The sequence below is a fragment of the Panicum virgatum genome, chromosome 5N (genome assembly GCF_016808335.1).
Source record: "Panicum virgatum strain AP13 chromosome 5N, P.virgatum_v5, whole genome shotgun sequence".
NCBI lineage: Eukaryota > Viridiplantae > Streptophyta > Magnoliopsida > Poales > Poaceae > Panicum > Panicum virgatum.
This window is the reverse complement of record NC_053149.1, coordinates 69,689,988-69,708,038: the sequence shown is the minus strand read 5'-3', so window position 1 is coordinate 69,708,038 and position 18,051 is coordinate 69,689,988. Positions and strand designations below refer to the sequence as shown.

Sequence of the window (18,051 nt, the reverse complement as noted above, 5' to 3'; positions counted from 1 at the left end):
AGTCGCTGCAGCTTGCCATCAACAACAGCAGGCAGGCTAGAACAGCAGAGCAATTAGCCCCTTGACGGCTTGACCCCTTCAATGGCCAAGATCCAGCCCTTACCTGCAGCCTCGTCGTCTCCGTCCTCCGCGGATGAGCGCCAAAGCCGCCTTCAGCCGCGAGGCGAGCAGGTGTTCACGGTGTGGATGAAGTCGCTGGTGTTCGGCGGCAACGGCTGCACGGTGTACGGCGCCGACGGCCGCGTCGCCTTCCGCGTCGACAACTACGGCTGCCGGGGCGGCCGCGAGGTCTTCTTCATGGACCGCGACGGCAAGACGCTCATCAGGATCCAAAGAAAGAGCTTTGGGGTGTTCAAGAGATGGGAGGCCCGCCGGTACTTCGACGGCGGCGAGGAGGAGAGACCGTGGTTCACCTTGCACAAGGCCAGAAAAGGCGGGGCCGCCGTGACGATGCACGGCGGCGGGAGGATGTACACCGTCGAAGGGTGCTCGCGCAAGTCCGACTACAAGATCAGCGGCGCCGGCGGCGCGGGCGTGGCCGCGATCGCGCGGAAGCAGACGGCGTCCGGGATCGTGCTCGGAGAGGATGTCCTGACGCTGACACTGGGGTCGGAGGTGGATCATCTGCTCGTCTTGGGAATGGTCGTCGTCTGTGGCCTCATGAACCGTTGCATGTGACGGCCGAGAGGACTCTCCAAGAGTGTGCATCACATGAACGAATATGTTCTTTTCATTTTTTTTCAGCTAGACGTACTGATTCTTAGGAGGACACATATATAGTGAGAGTTTGCTTCATATAGGTAATAGCTGGTCATTTTTCCCACCAATTTGAGGACACATTTCCCTTTTTGGTGGGTGTTTTTTTGCCGGATCCTACGGATGTACAATTGTAAGGCTATAATCTATGAAGCAGGCTTGCTTTGTTACACGCTTTAATCTATCTGTTCTCATTGGTATTGTTTTGATCATAAGTTTAGCATGAACAACCAAAGTTTGATATGCAAGTAAATTCTTGTCCCATTTTGCATATTGAGAAGACACTAGCAAAGAAAGCCTGCACTAATGGTTCGTGGAGCATAGCTGACTTGCATGTTTTCATCCACATGAACTGTTAAAGCGTGAGATGAATGACAACATGTCAACAATACCTTTTTTTTTTTGCTTGGCTAGTTGTAGCCTTGTAGGAGAGCATCAATATGTATAGCTCTCTGCTGACTTCAGAAAGCAGTTTCTAAAACCCCCTGTAGCATGTACTAGGCAGTAGTAGTTGTTGCTCTGCTCCCTGGCTTGTTGAACTGTCCTTTACCCTTGCTTATCTTTATTTTCAGAGGATATAGCCTTATACTTCTTCTCGGGGGACATAGGCACATAGCTTTAGAGTTTAGTACAGTAGAATTGTGGTACTTTTTGACGCTATTCTATTTTTGATGCAATTGTACTCTTTCCTTGGGATTATGCTGCTATATAAATTGATTAACCACTAATTAAAATTAAGAACAAATTTCAGATACAGGACTGAAAAGCAAAAAAAATAGGACATATATTTTTTGCTGTATAAAATCCCTATTAATAAGTTTTCTGCATAATCCAAACTAGCAAGACATTGCTGCTAACCTCCGAATACTCTGATCATAAACTTGCAAACCCCATATGTATGGGGAACGTGCATAGTGTACTTTTGTTCCATCAAAACGTTGAGCCGTTGAAGTATCTTTATTTCAAAATGTTAGTGCGTCAATTTATTTCTCTTCAATAGTTCACAAGAAGTTTTCTTTGTCTATTTATTATTTAAACTCGATTCTCAACTCCATATATCTGCTAATTTTCAATCCGCAAAAGATTCCTTCCGTCTTGTGTATATGTCCACATGAGTTTCATGCCATAGAGAAAATAATCTTCAGAAACCCTCCAACTTCCAAAGCATATCACATCGATCGATCAGGTACAACTGCATCTGCAAATAATTTACGCGCATTATTAGCACAGTTGGTAATCTGCACAAGGCTCCCAATTTACTGGCAGCTTCCACATTGTTTAAACTTTAATTTGATGGCTCTTGTGTTCATCTTGTGCTTGCCATTTGGAAGCTACTCCCTCCGTTCCAAATTATAAGTCATCCCAAGAATCTTGGAGGGTCAAACCATCTAAAAGTTTGACCAAAATTATAGAGAGAAACACAAAGATTTATGACATCAAATAGGTATACTATGAAAATATAGCTAACAAAGAATCTAATGATACTTAATTGGTATCATAAATGTTTTTATCTTGTTATATAAATTTGGTCAAATTTGAAAAAGTTTGACTCTCCAAGATTCTTGGAATGACTTATAATTTGGAACGGATGGAGTAATCAATTAGAGTATCAACATACACATCCATTTTATGCCATCACCAGAAGCTGGCCATTTCCCAAAATGCAGGACAATTCATCTCAAAAGCACAAGGGTGCATGCACTCTAGGAGTCTAGGTAGTAGATTAGAAACATGACAGAGATTGTTTATTGTTATGGTACTCTGCCATGTGTGGATAAATGATCTGTAAACTAAGTTATGGGTGTCTGTCCCTGTACATGACATCAGAGAGAAGGGAGGATGATCATTGATCAACAATATAAATCGGCCGCCACATCATTTCGAGGAGAAGCCGCCGGAAAATCAAGCAGGTGTGACAGTGTCAGCACTTATCCTTCACCATGCTTCCTTGTATATAGCGCTGAAAAGAACAATGTTAAATTACCTGTCGGTCTGAGGTCAGATCGAAATCCTGAACTGCTTTTGAGCAAGTCATGGCCTGTCAAGACGCATCAGCTGTTACTCTGCTTTAGCAACTTACTGGTACTGCTGAACTTAAGTACTTAGTAGAACTTGGGTACTGGCACTATAGAACGCATGCATGCGCACACAATGACACAAAGCATTCATACACAAATCCAGCTGTTCACAATGCGTTCATTGATGCCATACATGATAACATGAATCACCAGCAGCTAGTAATGTCTAACACGAACTCAAGAGTCTAGAACACTGGGTTAGTTGATATGAACACAGGCATGCTAATCCAAACCTGCCTGTAATAGTATACCCCCCTCAAGTTTCTCGTTACCTACTATAGCATTGGCATGGCAAGAGTTCTCTGAACTCAAAAGACACTTGGTAAACGTGGTGCTAAACTGCTCATTGCTGACTCGTACAAAGCTAGGATTGAGCATAAAAAACTCTAGGATCGCACTATTATATCATACCGCATGACGCGTACAAGAACAAGGACCCAGAAACCTGCATAATTTTTTAATCAAGTCTCAAAAACTTGAAGCGCCTATAAATGTATGTGGGTGACGAGCCACTGGTTCCCCACCCTCACCATCTCACTGCAGCCTGCAGGTAGCTACCGACAGCAGCAGAAGCAACAATCACCTCTGCTCTTCCAGTTCCATCCCTTCAACTTCAATGGCTAAGATCCAGCCCCTGCCTGCAGCCTCGTCGCCTCCCTCCTGCTCACCCTCCGGGGATGAGCCCCAAGTCCTGCAGAAGCAGGCAGCGTATACGGTGTGGATGAAGTCGCTTGTGTTCAACGGCAACGGCTGCACCGTGTACGGCGCCGACGGCGGCGTCGCCTTCCGCGTCGACAACTACGGCTGCAGGGGCGGCCGCGAGGTCTTCTTTATGGACCGCGCCGGCAAGACCCTCATCAGGATCCAAAGAAAGAGCTTTGGGATGTTCAGGAGGTGGGAGGCCTGCCGGTTCTTCGACGACGGCGAGGGCTTCGGCGAGGAGACGAGGCCATGGTTCAGTGTGCAGAAGGCTGGCAAGAACGGAGCCGCCGTGAGGATACATGGCTGCGGGAGGACGTTCGCCATCGACGGGTGCGCGCGCAAATCTGACTACAAAATCACCGGCGCAGACGGCGCCGTCGCGGCGGCGATCGAGCGGAAGCAGACGGCGTCCGGGGTTGTCCTTGGGGAGGACGTCCTGACGCTGACAGTGGGGTCGGGGACGGATCATCTGCTCGCCTTGGGTTTGGTGGTCATATGGGGCCTCATGAACCGGTGTTTGTGAAGTTTGGAATAGCTGAAGATCCTCCATGGAAGTGCTGCATCACAAAGGCGTCAAGAACGAATTTGTTCTTTTTTTTTTGGTCTGGTTTTTGCAGCTATAGTTTGGTTGTTAGGAGGATAGACAGTGACTTTAGGGAGAGTTTGTTTCATATGTGGCAGTTTGGGTCCTTTTTTCCCACCAATCTGAGGATGATTTCCCTTTTTGGTGGATGGTTTTTACAGGATCCTATATTGCAAGATTGTAAGGTGGTAACCTTGTCTTCGCTGTAATTGTTATGGGCATTTTTTGATCATCACAGTATCGCACTAGCTTCGTATATAGGCTATTTTCCAAACACCTAATACACATGAGTTAGTTGCAACAGCATCTCAACGCTTGGCAAAAATGGCCACGAAGTTTTTTTACCCGACACATGGGTGCCGGTCTAGTATACGGATTGATAGTCACAAAGAGTGCTTGCTCTCGCTCTTTTGTGTAAGGTTGTATGCTCTTTAGTCAGAAGTCGGGAATTTCTTTCAATTATTGGTATATCATCTTGATATAACATCAGGGCCGGCTCTAAGGGAGGGGTAGGCAGTGCGACCGTCGGAGACCCATGGATGGGGGGAGGGGGGCAAGACCATATTAAAACAAGCGGTAGATGGTCTAGTAGTAGGGTTGAAAATGGGACGGGAAAATCCCGTCCCGACCGGCTCCGTTTACCGTTTAAACCGACCGTAAACCGTTTCCGCGAAAAAAATGGGAAAATGGGAAAACAAAACGGGAAAACGGGCGGGAACGGGAACGGGAACGGTTGGGGTGTTTTCCCGACCGTTTTTACGGTTCCCGTTTTCAGCCGGGAAAATTTCCGCGGGAATTCCCGTATTTGTCGTAGTCGGCTGTGTTACCTGTGTTGGAAATGTGAATTGTTGTTTGCATGCGTTCCAACGTGAATTGTGAATTCGTGATTCACTTTACCTGTGTTTCTTAGTTATACGAGTCTTGTTTCCATGTTATTTATGCATAGTTGTAATTATTTTATCGAGTTAAATATTTGAAGTGGTTGTATGTATTTTCCCGTTTTGAGTTATCGATTCCCGATCGTAATCGGCATGCTCCCGACCGATTGATTCCGTTCCCGATATCCCGTAATACCGATTTCGTTTTCCCGTCCGATTTTTCCTTTCCCGTTTCCGTTCCCGACCAAAAAATACAGTTGCGGGAACGGTTGAGGGGTTTTCCCGACCGTTTTCATCCCTATCTAGTAGGCAATGATTTTCCTCTATGGAAAGACTGTTTCATTGGGATCTACAGAACTTTTTTTCCTCGTAATCTCTATCACCATATTAATTGATTTATTGAATATATGGATTCATTTGTAAATTTGTTTTGTTCGTATTAATTGATTTATGGCATCTATATTGTTTCAAGAAAACAAAAAAAATCTAGAATCAATGCAATGGCCTGCCGATATTATTGGTGCACCCATGCCCGGCCTCATAATGCCTGCAATGCAAGATGTGCATGAGTATGGCTTAGATCATTGCATGTTTATATGTTATAATACTTGGTATCCGATATATCATATTTACTTTTGAGAACTAGACGTGCTGTATGCAATGTTCACAAGGGTTAATTCAAGAAAGGATTGTTGAAAGGAGCTAATCAGGGATCAGATGCCGTAGTACTTTATTTTTTTTTTTGTCTTTTGGAAAGGGATGCCGTGTGTACATTATTATACACTCTGTGTACGATGGACCACGAGTATAGTGAAGTATTTCTTGCGCTTTTTTATGCATATTTTTGTTGTTGTGAACTATTCAAATGTTAACAGCATTACAATGTGTCAATATTGATATATTTTTTGTTTTGTTTTGACTCGGCTTTGTAGTAAGAAAGCGTCTTCATAAGGGAGCAGTAGCCAGTAGCCAACAAATTAACCAACTTGTACTTGTCTGCTATATGCCTTGTTCAGCTGCTTGGCATTTGCCCATTTGTTCCATTTATTTTGGTCTTGCATTAGTCAGCTTGTTCATGCATATAAGTTTACTTTTGAGAATATAACTTTACAGTTCAGTATAGCTGTATAGGAGAATTGTTGCGTCACATGACTCTTCTTTGCGTGTTTTGCTTTTAAAAAGATGTCAGTCCATACATGTCCGTTTCTGTTTGCTTTTCAACTTTCTTCCAGGGCTCTTGCTTATTTCAAAAGAGGTGCTACACACCACTTGAAATTGAAATAGCCCATTGAAACATTTTAAGGTGCGTGACCAATCGAGCCAACAGCGTAAGTGGACCTATCCGTGGTACTTCACTGCTGCTTAAACTAAACTGAATTTGCTGAAACACTCTTTAAAACAAGACTAGAGTAAGCTTTTGTGCTATAGCTAGTTGTAGGATTATTGATATATAAAAGAAAATTGTATATGTATACAGATTATTTTGATCCAAACAAGACGTGAAGAAGTTGGAGGCAGGAGAATGGAGACCGTATACCTTGAATTTGATCATAGACGTGCAAACCATATATTATATATATGTATGGAGAACTGCGTGTATTGTACTATTTATTTGCCAGATCCAAACGTTTAGATGTCGTTTTCTTTCATTTTATTTATTTGCTTGTGAGACACAATGCATGATTCAGTCAGCAATGTTTTGCTACTTATACATTATTACTGAGTATTCAACCTCAACACCGTGTGTATATATATACATGCATGCTGATATTCAACGCCCGAAGGTTCCTTCTGTCTTGAGCAAATTTTAATGCAAGCATGGGTGTCGTGGCTCTAAGAGGAGGGCCACAGCCGAGTGGCGTAGTGCACCCGCCTAATCCCTGAGGGTGGATACTCGGGAAAGTGCAAGCTATTCGACCGATCTACCCCTCCAGCAAGAACACATGAACACTCGAGGATTTTAGAGTGGTTCGGGCCGCCGGAGCGTAATACCCTAGGTCCACTGGGAGTAGTATTGTTCTTGAGTCTGCGGATGAGTCTATCCTCTGCCTCTAGTCCCCCTACGGACTTGAGTCCTTCTCTAACGGGCGTCTCCCTTTTATAGAGGAAGGAGGGCGCGTACACAGGTGTTGGACCCCGACAGGTGGGTCCAATAAGGATGTATACTATACTAAATAGACACTAATGGAGCTACAGTGATGGAGAATCTCTTGTCGGATAAACTTCATCGTCTTGTAGACTCTCTGACCGAGGGGGGTCTTCTCCTGTCCCATCGGCGAGGCGCCCGTTGAGGCGGTGTAGGTTGCGGCGTAGTGTTGGGTCTACCGCGTAGGCGTTATGATATTCCGTCGCCGAGCTGTCGTGTCTAACTGGCGTTGCAGACTGACGCGCGTGGCGTGGGTGGCGCCAGCGGCTGCACTGTGCGCTTTGGTAACGCGCGATCAACAGTACAGCCTGGCAAGCTGTGGCAGAGCGCGCTTACGTCTCCCGCATTGAATGCGGTAGGTGGGCAAGTCTTCCCGAGGAAGCTTGGCAGCCGTGCGCGCGTACCTGCGCCTGCTGACACGTGGCGGCTCCGGACCCCCCCAGGCGGGGTGTCTGTTCCCTCCCTGCTGAGGGGTCCGGATAGTAAATGGAGGTCCGGGACCCCGTGGGAGGTCCGGGGCCCCCGGCTGTTTTTGGCTATGTGCTTCCTTCTCTGGGACACGTGGCGTCACCGGACCCGTCCCAGAGCTGGGAGCGGGTCCGGGGCCGTTGGTCTGGTGAGATGGAGTCGGACCCCTGGGGTTCGATTGCTCAGCTCTTTTGGGCGTAATTACGGATAACTACACGAATCTTGACAGAGCAAGAAGGGTACCCTAGTCCAGAGGTACTGACAATAGGTTTCAAGCCCACCTAGTCCAGAGGTACCGACAATGGGTTTCAAGCCCACAGAAAATATTCGAGCAAATATCACATCGTATCCGATACAATACAGCTTCAACTGCATGCATTGTGATTATGACCATGGTTGCTGATCTGCACAAGTCTCTGAATTTTCTGTTAGAGCCCTTCAATTGTTTAATCTGATGATCCTCTTAATTATCTTATCCTGGCGAGCTGGAAGATATATAATTAGCAAATTCAGTGTTGCGCTTACACACACAGTACCTGTTTTATTCCGTCAGGACTCGCGAGAGAAAAATGACGTTTCCTGAAAAGCAGGAGAAACATGCCTCAAAAAAAAAAAGGTGCGTGCACGGCACGGATGTTACTCTGTCATGTCGGAATGATATCAGACAAAGGAGGAGCGGTACTGCGGTAGTGTTTGAAACGACCTCCCACAAGCAGCTTCCACAAATCCTACCGTTCATCCACAAACATATATTCACACGGGACGCTCTCTAGAACACCAAGTACGCTTGTCTCTTGATATGAACACATGCATAGGAGTATGTATCTGAATTTCTTCGTTGGCTACTGTGTTTGCCATTCTTAGATTATATGATGATGATAGATCAGTCTAAACTCCAGAGGGCAGAGGCACACCAGGGTAAACGTGATGTTTCTTTATTGGTCTTGCTCATCGCTGAGTGACTGGTGACTCGTACAAATTAAGGCTTGAATTGAGCATAAACAACCTTGCATTGGTCGTCCTACGCTGGGGCTCGCTAGCGTTCGGGCGTTCGATGTGAACGTCTCCCGTCGGACGATCCGTGCAACATCTAAATCAACATCTGCAACATAGAAAAACTCATATACGCAACATCAAAAATCAATATTTGCAACATCAAAGCTTGTTGAAAAAAAATATTATCCATCCATCCATCCATCAATGGCGAGAAAAAAAACTGCCACAACATCTGTTTCATACTGCATGGAACATTCTAGATCTCTCGATAAAATGCAACATCCAGATAAAACACTTGCAGTATGCGTGTGAAACACGTTCAACATCGTAACATCCAAATCTACTTTTGCAACATCTGCATGAAACACTTGCAACACTTTCTAGAATATTTGAAACATTCGCTTGCAACATGGGACAAACTCTAACAAAAAATAGAGGATGGCGAGCCGAGGAGGCCGCTTTGGGGGGAGGGGGTGTGTCTCGTGCTGCCCTCGTGCACGCCGCCCCGGAGCTCCCGCGGATGCCCTGGACGCCGGCCGCCGCGGAGGGCGCTTCGCTGGCCTCGGCTGTGGGCGCCCCTTGTGCACTGCACGCTGCCGCAGAGGGCGCCGCTGGCCTTGGCCGCCGCCGTGGAGGGCTCGTTGCTGGCTCGGCCGTCGCAGCCTGTGGAGGGCTCGCCGGCGGCTTCAACCGCGGCCGCCCACGGAGGGCGCGTCGCTGCCCCCAAGCTCCGGCTAGTGTATATTCAATAGAAGAGGAATGGAATTAGGGGGAGGTGATTGCTAGCATTACCGTATATAGTACCATATCAAATGACGCATTGACGGCGCGTATGATTAGAAAATACAGTTAAGTACTCAATGAAACATATGCAACTCATCTTTTTTAGTTAAGTCCCCCGAAACCGAAAGTGGGAAAAAAAATGAGAGAGATCATATGGAATGGAAGACGACCAAGCAACTGGCAACCCCCATCCTATAATTCCTATTCAACGAAGCGGCCAACAACACGGAGGTGGCGGGACGGGCGGTCAGCTCCCCGGCCCCTCCAATGGCCAAGGTCAAACCCTTGCCTGAAGCTGCTGCGGCTGCGGCATCATCGCCGTCGTCGCAGCAGGGCGAGCAGAAGCCGGCGGTGTACACGGTGTGGATGAAGTCGCTGGTGTTCAACGGCAACGGCTGCACCGTCTACGGCGCCGACGGCCGGCTCGCCTACCGCATCGACAACTACGGCTGCCGGGGCGGCCGCGAGGTCTTCTTCATGGACCGCGCCGGCAACAACCTCCTCAGGATCCAAAGGAAGGTACTACACATGCATCAAACACGCCGCCATGAAAAGTTACTGTTAGAGGCCAAGAATCATCCCGTGTCAACGTTATCTCTTCTTCTGTCGCCATTGTTACGCAGAGCTTCTGTATGTTTAGGAGATGGGAAGCTTGCCGGTGCTTCGACGATGGAGAAGATCAGACGCGGCCGTGGTTCAGAGTGCGCAGGACTCGGAAGAACGGCGCCGCGGTGGCGATGCATGGCAGCGGGAGGAGGGCGACGTACAAGATCGGCGGGTGCTCGCGCAAGTCCGACTACAAGATCAGCGGCGCCGACGGCGCGATCGTGGCGGCGATCGCGCGGAAGCAGACGGCGTCCGGGGTCGTGCTCGGGGAGGACGTTCTGACGCTGACGGTGGGACCGGAGGTGGATCATCTGCTCGTTCTGGGTTTAGTGGTCGTGTTTGGCCTAATCAACCGCTGCTTGTGATGGGAACGGCGGCCAATCAAGGGGCCGGGGTAAATTGTTCTTCATTCGCGAGGGTTCCCTAGGATGGTTTAACTTATAGGAGCATTTATATACATACATACATGGTGATAAAATGTATATACAGTTGGCGAGACATAATTTGTTTCAGTTTGGAATTTTTTTCCTCCATCAAACCGAGGCCAATTTGTACTTTTTGGTGGATGATCTTTCCCCTTTCTCATCAAGGGTATAAAGGTTGTACAATTGCTTGCGGAGTAGCTATCTAGCTTGAAAGTGATCGGGTGCTCTGGCCTAAAAAGGGAGGGGGTGCATTAGGCACAATTAAAACTTTAACCTATGGCTCCAACTAGTTTGCACAAAACTTAAATTAAAACAAGCTATCTAGATGTGCAACTATGGTTCACCTTAGTGTGGAACCCTCATCCCAAAAGAATTTTGCAACCTATAGCCAATCCTAACAAGATACTACACTAAGAAAGTAAAGGCACACAAGTTGCAATATGAAATGCGGAAGCTTAATGGGAGGGATGAGAGAAAGCGAACTCTCGACACGAGGATTTATCCCGTGGTTCGGATTACCACAAAAGCGCCCCTACGTCCACGTTGTTGAAGCACTCACGAAGAGTATCGCTTCCCGGCAATCAAGTCTCTTCCGTGAACACAATCACTGTCACCTTGATCCCGATCTTCACTAAGGGAGATTGCCCACAAAGGAGATGTCTCCGTCCCCCGCACAATATCGTCGACGCCGCTCTACACCAAGCCAGAGGGTCGTTGACTTGCCGGCGAGCCACCAAAGCTCCAAGGATGGCCGGCGCACCAAGATACAATGTTGGTTCACTCTAGAACCACAGCACAATGATCTAAACCTTACTTGATTACTCACTCAAGAGCTAACCTAGCGCTAACACTCACAAAGCTTGTGCTAAGGACTAAGGATTTGATCTTTATGCTCTTGGATGGCTTGGAGGTATTCTTGGATGTGTATGAGATGTCTTGGGACTCCAGCAAGCTTCAAATGGCCGGGGTGAGGCGTATATACAGGCCAACCAAGTCTTATAGCCGTTGCTCCAACGGTCAGCAGAAAACAGCATACCATCGGATGAACCGAGGCCTCTGCCTGCGGTGGCGTCGGTTCATCCGGTCACTCTTAGACCCGAAGTAGCCGTTGAGCTTCTGACGCACTGTCTGCGACACCACCGGTTTAACCGATGACTGTGTGTCGGTTAAACCGGTCACTCACAGCACTCAACTAGCCGTTGGCCTCTTTCTCTCCTGCTGACGTCATTACACCGGTGCTATGCTCCGATGCATCACCGGTTCAACCGGTGCTGAAGACTTGGCTCCTTCGCGCTTGACATCGTCTCTGGAACATAGTACATTGAATGCACCGATGCTTCTCATGACGCCGTCGGTTCATCCGGTGCTTCACTTCTTTCTTCACTTGATCTTCAGAGGCGCACAGACTTGTGACAAAGCCAGGGCGTCGGTTCTTCCGACAACCATCGGATGCACCGATGCTATGGGCATCGGTTCTTCCGGTGCTACTGATTTCAGTAGAACTCGTCCAATTCAGCGTTTATTTGAGTTCTTTCTTCGTGTTTTGCCTTGCATGGCCTTTTTACTTTATCCCTGAGATCTAGAAATGTTCACTTAACAAAACTATTAGTCCCATTAATTGTGTTGTCATACGATCACTAAAATCACTCGAAATGGCATAAATAGTACCATGTTGGTTACACTAGATTCATCATCGACGAATTGATCGTCCTAAACTAACTAATCTGAACATGAACAGCAATGGTTTTGCTGTTGAACAAAAGAGTCGATTTATTACATATGCAATAAGCACAGCACGATACATATTTTATTTGTTATATGGAAGTCTACTGTCGATTCGTGCAAGCTCAGCTCGGACTCTTCTCTCTTGATAAACAAACAAAACATTGACCCAGTTGATTAATATGCATGATAAAATGGTACGATAATGGGGTAAGAAGGCGCATGACAATTACAGGTTCAGAGAATTATCCCCCCCCCCCCAACGTGGATATCGTATTAGTAGCTAAATGGAGTGGTGGAGTACGCCATTAAGTTTACTAAGGCACACGAGCGACACTTTTTTAATTGATTTATTTGATGCCTAAGAAATTAAATGAGCACGGCGTCGCTGTCGTATCCCGCCGTACACTGACCGCACTACTGCAGCTAGGCAACGTCCACGGCGTCGTATCGATCAGGATTAGTACGAGCTACTCCATTACGATTCGATCCTGAAACACCAGCGGCGTGTCGATATTATAATTAATATATTCAGTGCGTGGCTGCTCATTAATAATTATCATGCATGCGATAAAAATATGGGGATGTCTGAATAATTGGATACAGGGGCTAATTTTTTCAGATTATATCGAATGTTTGGATGCTAATTAATTAAGGAGATTAAATATGAGCTTGTTATAAAAACTGATTGTATAAGCGGGAGCTAATTCAGAGATGAATATATTAAACCTAAATAATCTACCATCAGCACATATTTACTATAGCAATGACCAAATTATGAACTAAACAGACTTAGTAGATTTTATAAATTAGCCTCCATTTATACAATAAATTTTATAATTAACATATGTTTAATATTCCTAATTTGTGTCCAAACATCTAGCACACGCTAGCATATAACAGCAGCAATCTGTTGATTCGGGATCACGAAACTACTAGCAAAATTAGTTACTTCCTCCATCTTAAAATAAATTCACTTCTAGAGTTTGGGTGCATAAATGAATGTTAGTGAAAAATTACATATATCTCTATATAAATACATAATTATTATATCTGAAAAATAACTAGAGTTAAGTTATCTTATTTATAGATGTTCATTTATTATAGGATAAATTTTGAACTTGCATTAATTTTTGGATGGGTAGCCGTCAGTAATGTCGACGAGGCTGCGAGTTTAGAGCAGGTTTAATAGAGTCGCCCACTCCTCACCAACTGCGGGCGGTAATGGTGGCGGGCCCACTACTGTGCATGCTGTTCAGCCAATGTCAGCAGCCGCAGCTTGTTTTCGTCGGCCGGAGTGGGCGTGTAGCGAGCAGGGTTCAATTTCCCGACCGGACCGGCCTAACCGCCGGGCTCCGGTACCGGTTTACCGGTCCGGTTAGGCCGGTTACCGGTCGGAACCGGTCAAATGTGAATTTGAATTCAAATTTCACCGTGGTGGCGGTTCCGACCGGTATACCGGCCGGGTATACCGGTATACCGGCCGGTTTGGCCGGTATACCGGCCGGTTTTGTGTTGCGGCTCACTGCGGTATACCGACCGGTTACACCGGTATACCGGCCGGTTTGGCCGGTATACCGGTTGTTTAGAGTATTTTTTCGCCGCTTGAAAAATTGATTCCCGGTGTGAAATAAAAGGAAATTTCGACATGAGCTATGCACATTTTAATGTAAATGACCCTACCAAAGCAATGAGTTATAATTATGCATACAAATACAATAGTAATAGGGTGCATACAAATACGGAGTCATACACTTATACACATGAAATGAAAAGTTCAACGTAGGAATGGGAAGACCCCCATTTGAGATGCGGTTTGGTATTCGGCGGTGGACATCAAAGCGATACCTCGCACTCTAAGCAGCTCAGCCTTGTAGTGTTGCCAAGTTTGGCCCGTCCACGCCGATGTTGTCTGCCATTCCTGAACTAACATAGTGTAAAAATGGGGGTCTTCCCATTCGTACACCCATCTCGTCGGTGACTGCATGCTGATGTCAGGAATGGGATAGTGAAAAGAGTGCCTCGAATCGCTGTAGGAGGAAGAAGAGTTCTGTGGACTGTCATAGTCCGTCGGTCCACCTGTTCTCCTCTGCGATTGCGGTGCTCCATGGTCGGTGTCCTGAGTAGCATGTGTGAACTGAGTTTCCCCTGCAATCAACCATATTTCATAATTAGTAGTCAATAGTCAGAAATATGTGTGTATTTATATGTGCAATATATACCTGTGAAACGAACACCACGAGCATGACCACTACCACCAGCAGCATCATCAGCACCACTACCTCCACCACCAGCATTAGGCTGAGCACCGTCACCATCATCACCATCATCGGCCGAGCTGCTATCCTCGGACTCCTGATACGGAGGACTACGCTCACCTTCGCCATCATCAGTCTCGGTGTCGCTGCTCACTGGTTTTGCTGTTCCTTTGCCTTTTCGACGCTTCGAGTCACCCTTCTTAGGCCCCTTGTGCAACTTTCTCTTCCCTAGGTGAGTGTCACCTATATTTTGACGTGCCCAATCGCTGATGGAATCATTCCCCGTAGCCTCACGTAGATCTGACACGTTTATTTGATCTCTGACAATATGGGACGGGAGAGGGATGTCGCCGTCATCATCATCCTCGTCCAGAACTGGAGCCCGGTTAGATCTACCATATTCCATCCATTCCCGCACCGGATTTTTCTCATCATAGAATGAAAGATGGGCTAGCTGGTCAATGAAATCACCTTCTTCACGCATCAGTGGGCCGGAGACCTCCTCGAGTCGGAGACGAAGATTGTAGTTGACATAGACAAGCTTATTAAGTTTCTTGTGCGACAACCGATTGCGAACCTTTGTATGCAGCAAGGCAAAAGTACTCCAGTTCCGCTCGCATCCACTGGATGAACAACATTGTGAAACAAGCCTCATGGCAAGGTACTGCAGTTTTGGAGTACTTGATCCGAACATCATCCACCAGGACGCTGCATGTGCAACCGAGTATGTAAGCAATATTTTCGAAGAGAGAAAATAACAATTTTATACGGAACAACTCTTACATGGGGATGTCTTTGGGTCCATCGCCATCCGCATTGCCATATCACTGCTATACTCGCCAATTTTCTGCCGAAACACGTCAAGCTCCTGCAATGCCTGGACGGCGCTCTGGAGATCCGTCATGCGCTGAAATGTATCCTTAAGTCCACGAAACATTTGTTGAGTTGGTTCCATCGTATAGGCATACCTCGGATTTAGGACAGCAGCTGCAAAATATAAATCACTTCAAATAAGCATTATTTCAATAGAGTTTAAAAATAGACGACTGATGTGTGCTTACCTGGACCCACATACGTGCCTATGAACACATCATCCAACCTCTCGTCCACCACCTCAACATACTCTTTCAGTGTGGAAATATTTGTTCCAAAGAAAGACTTCAGCTCCTGTTTCATAGTCTGGTAGGCCATCACGACTTCACACATGTTCGGCTTCTTGTCCTGATCAGCGAAGCGGAGGAACTTGTATATTGGTTGAACTGTGTCGATGATATATTTCAATGCATCCCACCACTCCATACTTGAAAAACTTGCATGAGTAAATCTACCATCTTCGGTATTCGCCCATTTGCTGTGTTGGAACTCAGTAGATGCCATCCACTGCATGAAACGATCACGTTTCCGATAGATGCTCTCTAGGAACATGTAGTTGGTTCCAAATCGAGTGGCATTCCACTTGACCAACTCACCACCGATTGCGTTCCTCATCATTGTATTCAACTGACCATGATTGTGTAACCAATTTGAAATTCGCTTGCACTGCTTGATGATAACACCATGTTCAGGCCTTCGAGCTATATCCTTCAACATCAAATTGACGGTGTGTGCTAGACAAGGTGTCCAAGCTATGTGGTCATACACATCACTTAGTAGTTCATTGCATGCTTTTTTGTAATTCGAGCCGTTGTCGGTGACTACGTGCACGACATTCTCCGGTCCAATCTCTTCCACCACCTTTCGAATCTCCTGCAATGGAAGACGGATTTTTTAGTAACATGACAAAACATACACAATGTGAATGGAACAGGTTGAGGGACTACCTTGAACAAATATGCAGCATTTTGAATTCTTCCAGTCGCATCAATAGACTTATGGAACCACATGACCCCATTGCAATATATCAAAAAGTTGATGACACTCATCCTCGTCGGACCAGTCCATGAATCACACATTAACGTGATGCCAAATAAGGGCCAGTCTTTCTGAAACTTTACGTACCTCGTCTTCAAGTCTTGCTCATTCTGATCAAGGTACTTGCCATCAATATCCCGTCCAGTGGGTGATGCGACACCTTCACCTGCAACCATATGAAAATCATAAGATACAAAAATGTAAGTTTATAGGTATCATTGCAATGAAAGAAAACTTACCCCACTTCTGTGTCTCCCTAACCGCGCTGATAAAGTATGGACTGTCAGCCTGTCTTCCAGGTACTCCTGCAATATGGAAAAACTTTGACCAAGCTTTACCAATAGCTTCCTTTGCGTTCTTACCCTTCTGCGTCCAGGAGCCTGTATCAATCCTTGTTTGTGTCATTCCTCTTCTCCCACCAGCTGCCAAGTTATAGTCCTCCACCACAGGACTCTCCCTCTGCGAAGTGGACTTTCGAAACATTCTCTGCATAACATTCCCCCTCGTCGAACCACTACCCCCTCCACGCTCATATGCACCTCCTCTCTGTTCCACCCCCCGTCGGAACTCTGCTTCCGCTCTCGATAGATCCATGGCACGCTGCACCTGAGCCTCCTCATCTTCTTCATCACCGGGATAGTTTCCCTCTGCTGCAGCCTTCTCCCGTCTCAACCTCTCTCGGGCCCGGTCAGCAGTTGCCTTCTTTGCCCTATCCAACTCACGCTGAAAGAAGTCCCGCACATCAGGTGGCACATTCCTGCAATGGATCACCTCTGCCCCGCGCCCAGCCAAATGTTGTTTCAATCTAGTCGCACCACCTCCTCCTTTCTGCGTACGACAATAGTTACATCGCCATCCGGGATAAAGATTTTCACCGTGTTCCCACACAACATCTCTGCTTGCCATTGTCTATCTGCATACATGCACAACAAAAATATATCATCTAATATTCTTACTCCTACCTAAGTTATAGTGTCAAAAATCATCTAATACACCTAAATTAAATCTAGCTAAAACCTACTACATAGTGCAAAAAATCATGTAATATAAATAAATCTTCCCTAAATTCTAAATATACCTAAGTCATACACCTAAATCCTAAAACAAAACATCTAAATACACCTAAATCCTAGGGAAAAAAAAACTAACCTGACCGCGGCTTACCAACGCTAATCGGCGGTTTACCGCCTCCCCATACCGGTAAACCGGCCTCCCCGGGCGGAAAACCGGACGGGACCGGTAGATCTGCTACCGGTCCGGCTTACCGGTGAGGGAGACCGGTTAGCCGGGATCTGAGAGCGGCTAACCGGCCTCGAGCGGCGGGCGGCGACTTCTGGCGGCGGACAGGAGTCAGTGAGGGGGGAGCGGGTGAGGGAGGCGCTGGTGAGGCTTCGGCTGAGGGACACGCGACGTTAAATGACCTCTGCCGCGCGATGGGCCTTAATGGGCCGCGGTTTTTTTCTTTTTCTTTTTTTATTTAACTTATAAATTCCGAAAACCATACTAAATGAACGAATTTTGGAGAAAATTTGACACCATTAGATTCATTGCACCTTGAAGTATTTTTAGGAATTTTTTGGGAATTTTTCATTTTTTTGAATTCAAATTTAAATTTTGAATTTGGACCGGTTTCATACCGGACCGAACCGGTACCGGTCCGGACCGGTTTGACCGGTAACCGGTCAAACCGGACCGGTTACCGACGGTTCGGTTAACCCTGGTAGCGAGTCGCCAGTCCT

At 46.5% G+C, this 18,051-nt stretch overlaps 4 protein-coding genes across 4 annotated transcripts; 3 read left to right on the top strand and 1 right to left on the bottom strand.

The window, feature by feature from the left end:
- Positions 1–13: 13 nt before the first annotated feature.
- LOC120676841 (protein LURP-one-related 11-like) lies at positions 14–870 on the top strand. Its single transcript, XM_039958170.1, has one exon. The coding sequence runs from the start codon at positions 82–84 to the stop codon at positions 676–678; it is 597 nt and encodes a 198-aa protein (XP_039814104.1). The 5' UTR covers positions 14–81; the 3' UTR covers positions 679–870.
- Positions 871–3,321: 2,451 nt separating this feature from the next.
- LOC120676034 (protein LURP-one-related 11-like) lies at positions 3,322–4,336 on the top strand. Its single transcript, XM_039957249.1, has one exon. The coding sequence runs from the start codon at positions 3,451–3,453 to the stop codon at positions 4,057–4,059; it is 609 nt and encodes a 202-aa protein (XP_039813183.1). The 5' UTR covers positions 3,322–3,450; the 3' UTR covers positions 4,060–4,336.
- A 5,284-nt stretch (positions 4,337–9,620) lies between these two features.
- On the top strand, positions 9,621–10,492 carry LOC120672151 (protein LURP-one-related 11-like). Its single transcript, XM_039952446.1, has 2 exons — positions 9,621–9,909; positions 10,014–10,492. Exons 1-2 carry the CDS (start codon positions 9,658–9,660, stop codon positions 10,359–10,361), a joined length of 600 nt encoding a protein of 199 aa, XP_039808380.1. The 5' UTR covers positions 9,621–9,657; the 3' UTR covers positions 10,362–10,492.
- Positions 10,493–13,269: 2,777 nt separating this feature from the next.
- Positions 13,270–16,462, bottom strand: LOC120675120. The gene is made up of 5 exons (XM_039956208.1): positions 16,222–16,462; positions 16,045–16,147; positions 14,366–14,701; positions 14,237–14,291; positions 13,270–13,309 (listed from the first exon to the last, which is right to left on the bottom strand). Exons 1-5 carry the CDS (start codon positions 16,351–16,353, stop codon positions 13,270–13,272), a joined length of 666 nt encoding a protein of 221 aa, XP_039812142.1. The 5' UTR covers positions 16,354–16,462.
- Between the last annotated feature and the right edge of the window lie 1,589 nt (positions 16,463–18,051).